The sequence below is a fragment of the Strix uralensis genome, unplaced genomic scaffold, assembly GCF_047716275.1.
Source record: "Strix uralensis isolate ZFMK-TIS-50842 unplaced genomic scaffold, bStrUra1 scaffold_220, whole genome shotgun sequence".
NCBI lineage: Eukaryota > Metazoa > Chordata > Aves > Strigiformes > Strigidae > Strix > Strix uralensis.
The window spans coordinates 53,057-63,633 of NW_027436829.1; the positions used below are offsets into that span (position 1 = coordinate 53,057).

Sequence of the window (10,577 nt, forward strand, 5' to 3'; positions counted from 1 at the left end):
TGTGTCAGTTTCAATCATGTGGGTTCAATTTTGCCTCTTTTTGGGGTCAGTTTCACCCACTTTGGGCCAATTTCACACAATTTGGGGCCACTCACTTTGGTGTCAGTTCTCCCAGTTTTTGGTCAATTTCCCCCCCTTTTATGTCAATTTCTCCTAGTTTTTGGGCAATTTCACCAAATACAGACTACTTTCCCCCCACTCTGGAGGTCATATCACCAAATTTTGGGCCTAGTTCACCCACTTTGGGGCCAATTTCACCCACTTTGGGGATATTTCATGCAGGTTTGGGTCTGTTTCCCCTCCCTTTTTGGATCAATTTCATTCCTTTTCAGCCAATTTCCTCCCTTTTGGTTCAATTTCACCCAATTTCTGCTAATCTTCCCCCAGTTTGGGGTCAATCACATGGGACACCCCTAACCCCCGGGACTGACCCGTGTGACACCCCCCTAGCCGCCCCCACCTCACATGAGGGCCCCGGCACTTCTGCGGACCCAGACATCCGGGGGGGCTGCTGCTGCAGGGACCCGGCGTCCGGGCCCCATACGTGTGGGTTTGGCGCCGGCTGTAAATAACCCCGACCGCTTCCTGCCGCTCGGGTGCAGCGCGGGGGGGCTGAGGGACCTCTGCTGGGGCAGGGGGGGTGGCTGAGTTGGGGGTCACCCACATTTGGGGGTGCAGGTGGTTGGGGATAGCCCCATTTTAGGTTGCATTTCAGTGGGGGTGACCCCCATTTCAGGGTGCAGCTGGTTGGGGTTAACCCCCATTTAGGGGAGCAGCTGAGCTGGGAGAATCCCCATTTCTGGTTGCAGCACATAGTGGGTGTGCTTCCTCCCCCAGCCCCCCTATAATCCATCCCCACCCCCCCTCCTCCTCCCCGCAGCCCCACCTCTCTCACTTCTCCTTCCCAGCACCCCAGGCGGCCGCCATGCACCCATGGATGCTGCTTGTGGTGCTCTGCACAGGTGAGGGGGGGGGGGGGGGGGGGGGATGCCTGGGTCCCCTGGGGGGTCCCCAGACACCTGGGTTCCCTGGGGGACTGGGGGTGGAGGGATGGGAATCCCTGGACACCTGGGGCCCCCACGGGGGATGTGGGTCCCCGGATGCCTGGGTCCCCTGTGGGGAGGAAATGTTGGGGGATTGGGGGGATGATGGGGAACCCCAATGCCTGGGTGCCCTCCTCCACTCCCCCTCCCTCCCGCAGGGCTGCCCCTCACCCTCAGCTCCAGTCTGGATGAGGCGACAGTGACAGTTTTTTGGGGCACGGGGGGCTCCTTCGGGCACAGTGTGGCCCAGGTCGATGGCGGGTAGGTGCCTTCCCCCCCATCACCCTTCGGTGCCCCCTCATCCCCAATGGACACCCTCTGACCACCCCCCCACCCTGTACCCCCATGCTAGGGTGCTGGTGGGGGCCCCCCTGGAGCAGGGAGGGGCCGGTGAGACGGGACGGGTCTATCGGTGCTGGTTCAGGACTGGGATCTGCCAGGATGTCCTCATCACCGGTAGGACGCTGGGGTGTCCACTCCAGATGCTTGGGTTCCCCCAGAGAGGTTTGGGGTGGAGAGGGGGAAGACCAGATGCCTGGGTCTCCCATCATGTTCCTCTCCCCCCGCAAAGCCCCGCCAGATGTGACCTCCATGTCTCTGGGCCTGTCCCTGGTGGCACATGGATCCCAGTTCCTGGTGGGTCCTGTCTCCGTCGTGATGGTCGGTGGGGTGGCAAGGGTTGCAGGTGGGGGACGCAACACTGGGACTGGGGGGCTCTGGGGACATGGGTCCACCACCCCCAGTGAGGGGGCCCAATGGGGTCTCCTGGGCTCTTCTGGGGTCTCATGGTGTCTGCTGGTGTCTGCTAGGGTCTATTGGGATCTACTGGGTTCTCCTGGGGGTTCTTGGGGGCTTTTGGGGTCTGCTGGGGTCTCTTGGGGTCTACTAGGCTCTACTGAAATCTACTGGGGTCTGCTGGGGGCTCCTGGGGACTCTTGGGGTCTACTGGGATTTGCTGAGGTCTACTGGGACCTATTTAAGAATACTGGGGTCTATCGAGGAGGGGAATATGGCGTCACCCTGTCTCGGGCCACAGGCATGCAGCCCCGCAGCATGGAGGGCCTGTGGGGTGAACATGGAGCTGCGGGGGCTCTGCTTCCATCTGCCTTCAGGCAAGACCCTGCCTGTCACCCTGCCAGGTATGGGGGGCCCCAACACTGGGGTGAGGGGCCCTATGGGGTAAGGAAAGCCTGACACTGGGGTAGAGGGGCCCACAGGGTCAAGCTGTGCATCTTTCCCTCTGCCAAGCCCCATTTATGCCCTCCTCCCCAGCTTGCCCCAGGGGGGCCTCTGACATCGTCTTCCTCGTGGATGGTTCAGGCAGCATCGCAGCCTCTGACTTCGAGAGGATGAAGACCTTCATCACCCAGGTCATGAGCCGGTTTGAGAGCACTGACACCCATGTAGGTGCCACCCCCCACCAGGGCTGGGTCCCGGGCACCCATGGGTGGCCTGATCCTGCCCCATCACATGTGCTCCCCTTCGCCCCCCGGCCAGTTTGCCCTCATGCAGTTCTCCAGTACGTCCACCCTTCATTTTGACTTTGCCACCTTTGCCCGATTGTCCCCGGCGGAGAGGGTGAAGGAGGTCCAGCACATCACACAGAGCAGACAGACCACCTGCACGGCCAGTGCTATCCGGACCGTGGTGTAGGTCCCATCACCCCGAACCATCCTGCCCCCTCTCCCCACCTCAGGGCCACCCCATCATCCCAAGATGGCCATCCCTTCCAACCCCCTGGGGCAGGAGGGACCTGTTCACCCTGAGGAAAGGAGCCCGGGAAGGTGCCCACAGGATCCTCATTGTGGTGACGGATGGGCAGAAATTTGGGGACACGCTGAATTATGAAGATGTCATCCCTGAAGCTGTGCACGCGGGGATCATCCGCTATGCCATTGGGGTGAGTGAGCGCTGTCCAAATGTATCCATCTATCCATCCCCAAGATCTCCATCCGTCCATCCATCCATCCGTGCCTCCATATATCTCCATACATCTCCATCCATCTGTCCATCTTCAAACACATCTGGCCATCTACTAAATGTTCATGTCCAGACATCTCCAAACTTCCCTTCATCCATCCATGCCCAAACACCTCCGTCCAGCCACCCATCCATTCATTCACCCATGCATCCAGCTCCAACCATCTCCATCCATTCTATTCATCTCCGTCCACCCCTCCCTCTCCAAACACCCATCCTCCAACCTTCCTTCCCTCCCCAAACCTCTCTGTCCCTCCATCTGTCCCTCCTGCTCCAACCACAGGTGGGCAGTGCCTTCAGGTATCCAGCTGCTGAAGAAGAGCTCCGCACCATCGCCTCCAAACCCAGCAAGGACCACGTCTTCCAGGTGGACAACTTTGATGCCTTGCAGGGCATCCAGAACCAGCTGCAGGAGAAGATCTTTGCCATCGAGGGTACTGAGGACCTGGGGAGGGGCTGGAGGGTGGCCAAGGGGGGCAGTTGATGGCCCCCGCTCACCCCTGCCTTCCCCCAGGCACCCAGTCTGCCCACAGCAGCTCCTTCCAGCTGGAGATGGCCCAGGAGGGCTTCAGTGCCCTGCTCACCCCGGTAAGTGTCCCCTGGCCACCCCAGACCATCCCCATGCCCATGGGGTGTCCCTGTGGCAGGACTGACTCCTCCCCCACCACCACTGTTCCCCTCCCTGGCTTTACTGGCGCAGGAGGGGCCCGTACTGGGAGCAGTGGGTGCCTATGACTGGTCTGGAGGGGTCTTTGTCTACGACAGAGATGGGAAGACCACCTTTGTCAACGTGTCCCGAGACGCCGGGGACATGAACGACGCCTACTTGGGTAAGGGCTGCCCGGGACGGGGATGGACGGGTCCCCGCCAGGGTCCCGGGGATGGTGGTGTCCCCCGTGAGGGACCTGGGGATGGTGGTGTCCTCCGGAGAGGGACACGTCAGCACCCTCAGAGGGGTCGTGGGGAGGTCCTGGGGACATCAGCGTCCCCACAAGCTTCCTGGGGACGTTGGTGCTGCCACGAGGTCCTGGAGATGCTGGTGCCCCCGAGAGGTCCTGGGGACATCAAAATCCCCGCACGGCTCTGGGGCTGCTGGCACCCCCGGGAGGGTCCCCGCTGATCCCGCTGTGACCAGGCTACGCCGCCGAGTCCCTGTCCCTGTCGGGCAGCCGAGCGTTGGCGCTGGGGGCCCCCCGCTACCGCCACGTTGGCCGCCTCCTCCTCTTCCGCCTCCGTGGCCCCCAGGATGCCTGGCAGCTCGTGGCCGATGCCACGGGGCCGCAGGTAAGGGTGGGGCCGTGGGGAGGGACCGAGGGGTGCCAGGGAGGGGGAACCCCCAGCCAGCCCCATGGCCGCTTCTCCCCACAGGTAGGCTCCTACTTCGGGGCGTCCCTGTGCGCCCTGGACCTCAACGGGGACGGCTCAGCGGACTTGGTGCTGGTGGGGGCCCCCATGTTCTACGGGGCCGGCAGCGGGGGCCGTGTGGCCGTTTGCACCCTGAGGCCAAAGGTAAGGGCCCCCAACCCCACCCGTCCTTGGCCCGCGGCAGCAGAGGGGGGCACCCAGAGCCTCGTCCCCCCCAGGGCGGACAGCTGCCGTGCCAGCAGACACTGCAGGGACAGCCCGGCCACCCCTTGGGGCGCTTTGGGGCCAGCCTGGCGCGCCTGGGGGACATCGACGGGGACCGGTGGCCCGAAGTGGCCGTGGGGGCCCCGCTGGAGGACGAGGAGCGGGGGGCCGTCTACATCTTCCGTGGGAAGCGGGGTGGCATCACCTCCCAGTACAGCCAGGTGAGACCCCCGCCCACCCCTGGTCCTGGGGGCGAGGGTGTCCCGGGTCACGGCTGCTGCTGGGTGACAGGACGGTCCCTGGTGCTGGGGACACCCTGGCTGCTGGAGATGTCCAGGCTGCTCCAGCCCCTGAAGGCGTCCCAGGTGCTGGGAACATCTTGGGCGCCAGGGATGTCTCACCTGCCCTCGGCGCTCCTGTCTCCCCCAGCGCATCTCGGGTGCCCGGTTCTCCAGCGGGCCACGCTATTTTGGCCAGGCCATCAGCAGTGGCCAGGACCTGACAGGGGACAGGCTGCCGGACGTGGCCGTGGGCGCCCAGGGACAGGTCCTGCTGCTCAGGTGCGCCTTGGGGACCCACCTGGGACCTGCCATGGCTTGGAGGATGCCGTGGCCACTACCAAGCCCTCTCCGGTTGTCACCGCCAGGTCCCAGCCGCTGCTCAAGGTTCGTGTGACGGTGGCTTTCCAGCCCCAGGAGATCCCCGCGGCCGCCTTTGACTGTCAGGAGGAGGAAGTGCCCAAGGGGGAAGTGGCCAGGGCTCAGATCTGCTTCCTCAGCACCAAGAAAACCTCTGATAACTTCGGTGAGACCTCCCGGAAGTCTGTCTGGTCACCCAAAGCCCCTCCAGATGTCTCCCAAGCCCCCCAAATCTCCATCTGGCCTCCCAGACCCGCTCCAGATGTCCCCAAGATCCCCAACCCCCTCCGGATGTCCCCGAATCCCCCAGAAATCGACGTGGCCTCCTAAACCACCTCCTGATGACCTCAAGGCCCTCCCAAGTCCATCTGGCTCTCCATCTCCTCCTTTCCCGCCATCCTGGGGGCTGCTGGAGACCCTGAGCACCCACCTTCCCCTCCCTTTCCTCACAGGCACCCAACTCTCCACCACCCTCCGGTACCAGGTGGCCCTGGACCCCGGGCGGACAGTGGTCCGGGCTGTCTTTGGTGGCAGCGCCGCCGTCCGCAACGGGACCCTCCAACTGGGTGTTGGAAAGAGGTGCGAGGACTTCGCCATCACCTTCACGGTGGGTGTTGGGAAAGGCCCCGGCGGGGTGGTCTGGGGGTGGCCCACCCCACAGCACCAGCCTGGGGCACACGGTCGTCTCTCTGTGCTGGGCAGGAGTGCCCACAGGACACGCTGACCCCCCTGTTGCTGCGCCTCACCTATGACGCCACGGGGAACCCCATCCAGGTGGCCGAGGGCCTGCGGCCAGCCCTGAGTGAGGACTCGGAGATGGTGGCCGTGGGCACGGTAGGGGCTGAGGAGTGGTGGAGGGCTGGAGGGAGGGGTGGGATGGACGGAAGGAGGGATGGGAGGGAGCGAGGAGAGAGGGATGGAGAGATGGAAGGACAGACACATGGACAGAAGGGAGGAAGGACAGAAGGACGGAGGGACAAGTGGATAGAGGGCTGCGAGGCAGGAAGGACACAAGGACGGATGAAGGACAGACGGTTGGACAGACAAAGTGTCTCCTCAGCTACCTTTTGAGAAGGACTGTGGCACTGACAACATCTGCATCGATGACCTCCAGATGTCCTTCAACTTCTCGGGGTAGGTCCTCCCATTCCTCATGTCACGGGGACCCACACGGATGCCGGGGTCGCCCCCACCTCCCTCCACCCCACTCTGTGCCCCCCAGGCTGGAAACCATCGTGGTAGGGATGACCAGCGTGGTGGATGTCACCGTCACCCTCCACAACCGCGGAGAGGACTCGTACGGGACCACCGTCCAGCTGCAGCATCCCGAGGCCCTCTCCTACCGCAAAGCCGTCGTGCTCCAGGTACCCCGACACCCACCACCCCCCGCCAAAATCCTTCAGAGTCTCCAAGACCCCCCAAAAGTCCAAAAGACCATCCAGAAGTCCCAAAGCCTCCTAGACCCCCTCCGAGACGTCCTCAAGCCCACCCAGGGGCATTTCTGGCCTCCGGCCCTCCTCCAGACATCCCCTGACCCCCCCTCCCCGGTTGTCTTGCCCACGCCCATCCCCACCCCTGATGCCCCCGGGCCATTCTCAGTCCTCCAGGAGGTCCATGTCCCTGCGCTGCAACTCGGAGCCGGCGGAGGGAGCGTGGCGCAGGACCCTCTGCCTCGTCAACCACCCCATCTTCCGCCCCGGCACCGAGGTAGGGGGGTCCCTGGTGTCCCTGTGTCCCCCAAGCCCCCTCGGGCTCTTGGGGACGTCGCCATAAGGTGGGCTGGGGGGTGACGCCTGGGCGTCCCGTCCCGCAGGTCGTGTTCACCGTCACCCTGGACGTGCCCCATGACGCGGAGCTGGGGAGCGTGTTGGAGGTGGTGGCCAATGCCAGCAGGTGAGGGGCAGGGGCACGGGGGGGTGCGGGGTGGGGGGGGGGGGGAGGTGACCCGCGTGACACCCCTCTGCCGCAGTGCCAACGGGGCGCCGGGCAGCCAGGCGCAGCGCGCCGAGATCCCGGTGAAGTACGACGTCTTCCTCGTCCTCACCAGGTAGGGGATGCCGCCCCCGCCCCGGGCCACCCGCCACCCCACCTGCCCCCGTCCCCATGTTCCCAAGGTGCCACCAGCCCCCATCCCTCGTCCCCAGGGTGCCCTCCCGTGCCCACAGTCCCCAAGCTCCCTGGTCCCCGATGTGCCCCTCCACGGGTCCCCAGTGTGTCCCCCCCGCACCCCCACCCCGTCCCCTCTTGTCCCCACCAGCGCTCCGGACTCCACCACCTACGTCAACGTCTCGACCCGCGCGGGGGCCCCCACCAGCGCCCCCGTCACCCACCACTACGAGGTGAGGGAGGGGGGCGCGATCCCAGACACCTGGGTCCCCCGTCCCGCCGGGGGTCCCGTCCCCACCGTGCCCCTCCCCGTGGCAGGTGAAGAACTTGGGCCAGCGCGGCCTCCCCATCAACGTCACCTTCCTGGTCCCCACGGCCCTGGGGGGGACCCCGCTGTGGGACAAGGTGGAGGTGACCCCCGACCAGGTAGTGCCTCCCCCGCCCCGCTGCCCCCGACGGGGGGTAACCCCCGTCACCTGCTTCCCCCCAAGCGGGGGTGACCCCAGGGCGGGGGCAGCCCGGAAAGGGGCTCCCACAGCCGGGGTCCCCCCGCCTGCCCCCAGCAGGAGCTGGCGCGGTGCCGCGTCGTGGCCGAGCACCCGGGGGTCCCCCACGACCCCCAGCGGCTGCGGGAGCGCCCGCTGCTGGTGAGTGCCGCCCCCCGGGTGTGGGGCAGGGGGTGCCCCCAGCCCCCCGTCACCCCCCGACCCTCTCCCCCCCCCAGGACTGCGCCGCGGCCGCCTGCCGGGAGCTGCAGTGCCGGGTCCAGGAGCTGGAGCCCCGCCGGGCCCTGGGCTTCAGCCTCGGGGGGAGCCTGGCCCTGGGCTGGCTGGCGCCGGTAAGGGGGCGGCCGGGGGGGGGGGGGGGGGGGGGCCGCGGCGACCCGCTGTGCCCCACGGCTGCCCCCCATCTCTCCCCCGCCCCAGACCCGGCAGCCCAAGGTGGTGGTGGTGAGCTCGGCCCGGCTCCTCTACGACGGGGGGCGCTACTGGAACACCCGGGGGGGGACCCAGCTCCAGGTGCGCCCGGGCACGGGGGCCGGGGGGGCACTGGGAGGGGGGGGGGGGGCCGGCACGGAGTGCACTGGGGGGGCGCTGGGGGGGGCCCGGACGCCCGGGTGCCTGCGCCAGCTCCCTCCGCCCCCCCCGCAGGTGCAGACGGAGGTGGAGCGCCTGGAGACCCCCAACCCGCTGCCCCTCATCCTGGGGGGCACCGTGGGGGGGCTCGTCCTGCTGGGTTTGGTGGCTTTGGTTCTCTACAAGGTGAGGGGGGGGCCTGGGGCAGCCCCGCCCACAGGGGTGGGGGTGGGCTCTCCTCACCCCCCTCCCCAGGCTCACGCACCCCCCTTTTGCATCCCCCCCCAGGTTGGCTTCTTCAAGCGCCACTACAAGGAGCTCATGGAGAGCGACGGGACCCCCACGGCCCCCCTGGGCGAGCCCCAGGGGTGAGGCGGCCCCCGGACACCTGGGTCCCCCCTGGGGGGAGGTGGGGCTGTGCGGGTGGGAAAACGGGGTGCCCGGACACCTGGGTCCTCACACATTTCAGTGCTGGGTCACCCCCTCATTTTACAGCTCCCAATAAATCCGCTTGGATGCTGGACCCCCTCCGTCTCGGCCTGAAGTTGGGGGTCCCCCCCTGGATTCCTGGGTCCCCTGGGGAGCCCTGTGACCCTCTCGTCCTTCCCAAGGACCCAGACGTCCAGGGCCCCCCTTTTTTGTCGACTCGCCCTTCGCCTGGGTCTATATTTAACCCTGGTCTATATTTAACACGTGCACCGAGCTGGGGCCGGGCCTCAGCCCATTGGCCAGGCTGGGGGGTGCTGTGGGGTCGGGGTGACCACCGAGGGTCAGTCGCCCTTCGCCACCAACATGCTCACTTGGGGGGCTGCCCCACGGCGGGCCCTGGCCTCCTCCGCAGGGACCCACACCGGTGCAGCTGGAGGTCCGGGGGGACGTTTGTACGGGGGGATCACGTGTGGGGCAGTTTTGGGGTGTATCAGGATGGTTTTGGGGTGGCTTTCGCTCTGTGGCAGGTGGGTTTTGGGTTGGTTTTGCACAATATTAGGGTGTATCTGGCGGATTTGGGGTGATTTTGGGTGAAATTGAGGTGTATTGTGTGGTTTTGTGGTGTTTGGGGCAATACCGGGGTGTATCTGGTGGTACTGGGGTCTTTTGGGTGGTTTTTGAGCTCTATCTGGTGGTTTTGGGTGATATTGGGGTGTACTGAGTGGTTTTGGGGTGTTTCAGGTGGTGTTGGGACTGTGTCAGGTGGTTTTGGGTGTCTGGAAGTTTTAGGGGTATGGGGGGGATGTATTGGCTGATTTTGGGGTGCATGGGGGGACTTTTGCTGTTTTGGGGCCACGTTAAGGTGGAACTGGGCTATACTGGGTGGATATGGGGAGTTTTGGGGCTGTTTCGGACTGTGTCGTGGAGGTTTAGGGTGTATCGGCTATTTTAGGGTGCTGCAGGATGTGTCCAGGGGTTGCAGGCTGTTTTAGGGCTCTACCGGGTGTTTTGGGATTGTTTTGGGGTGATATCGGTGTATTTGGGGGTGTTTGGAGGGGGTGATGGTGCATCGGGGGGTTTTGGGTTGGTTTGGGGTGTTATCGGGTGATGCGGACGCAGGCGTGCCCGGGGTGTTTTGGGGTGCGCTGGGTGACACCTCGGGGTCTACCGGGACCTTTGGGAGGGGGGTGTGGAGAGGGTTTGGGGTGCCCCAGCCCCACGGCACCTGTGGGGCAGGTCGAACGTGGCGGGCGCTGTCGTTCCTGGTGGCGCTGCCGGCGGTGGGGGTCTGCATGCTCAACGTCTGGCTGGAGAAGCGCTGGCACCCCCACGCGCCCCCCGAGTTCGTGCCCTACCACCACCTCCGCATCCGCACCAAGGTACGGGGGGGGCGGCCTGACGCCGGGGTAGATGGGCCCTGGGGGAGGGGGGGGGACGGGACAGGCCTGACGCCGGGGTAGATGGGCCCTGGGGGAGGGGGGGGGGACGGGACAGGCCTGACGCCGGGGTAGATGGGCCCATGGGCTGATGGCGCTTGACCCCTGTCTCTCTCTCTCTCTCTCCCCACAGCCGTTCCCATGGGGTGACGGGAACCACACGCTCTTCCACAACCCTCACACCAACCCCCTGCCCACAGGCTACGAGAAATAGGGCCCCCCCCCCGGGCCCCCCAACAGCAATAAATGCCCTGAACTGACCCCGTCTGCTTCCTCCAGCCCAGCCCCACGGCAGACCCA

The 10,577-nt window shown here is 65.6% G+C and overlaps 2 protein-coding genes across 6 annotated transcripts; both read left to right on the forward strand.

Annotated features, from left to right (window-relative positions):
- Positions 1 to 917: 917 nt before the first annotated feature.
- LOC141938622 (integrin alpha-M-like) lies at positions 918 to 8,935 on the forward strand. Of its 5 annotated transcripts, none has more exons than XM_074857520.1 (30): positions 918 to 962; positions 1,202 to 1,304; positions 1,396 to 1,499; positions 1,615 to 1,679; positions 2,044 to 2,182; positions 2,316 to 2,446; positions 2,541 to 2,692; positions 2,790 to 2,943; positions 3,307 to 3,457; positions 3,538 to 3,611; positions 3,724 to 3,853; positions 4,159 to 4,307; positions 4,392 to 4,532; positions 4,607 to 4,813; positions 5,022 to 5,152; positions 5,239 to 5,396; positions 5,683 to 5,837; positions 5,933 to 6,064; positions 6,291 to 6,364; positions 6,453 to 6,594; positions 6,830 to 6,937; positions 7,044 to 7,123; positions 7,200 to 7,277; positions 7,488 to 7,569; positions 7,655 to 7,762; positions 7,900 to 7,983; positions 8,061 to 8,174; positions 8,263 to 8,355; positions 8,488 to 8,598; positions 8,701 to 8,935. In XM_074857520.1, the coding sequence occupies exons 1-30, from the start codon at positions 926 to 928 to the stop codon at positions 8,782 to 8,784; spliced, it is 3,471 nt and encodes a 1,156-aa protein (XP_074713621.1). In that variant the 5' UTR covers positions 918 to 925; the 3' UTR covers positions 8,785 to 8,935. The 5 variants fall into 5 exon arrangements, with proteins under 5 accessions (XP_074713621.1, XP_074713622.1, XP_074713623.1 ...); XM_074857521.1 differs by having other exon boundaries at positions 7,903 to 7,983; XM_074857522.1 differs by having other exon boundaries at positions 2,080 to 2,182.
- A 193-nt stretch (positions 8,936 to 9,128) lies between these two features.
- COX6A2 (cytochrome c oxidase subunit 6A2) lies at positions 9,129 to 10,537 on the forward strand. Its single transcript, XM_074857513.1, has 3 exons — positions 9,129 to 9,277; positions 10,078 to 10,220; positions 10,411 to 10,537. Exons 1-3 carry the CDS (start codon positions 9,205 to 9,207, stop codon positions 10,489 to 10,491), a joined length of 297 nt encoding a protein of 98 aa, XP_074713614.1. The 5' UTR covers positions 9,129 to 9,204; the 3' UTR covers positions 10,492 to 10,537.
- Positions 10,538 to 10,577: the final 40 nt, after the last annotated feature.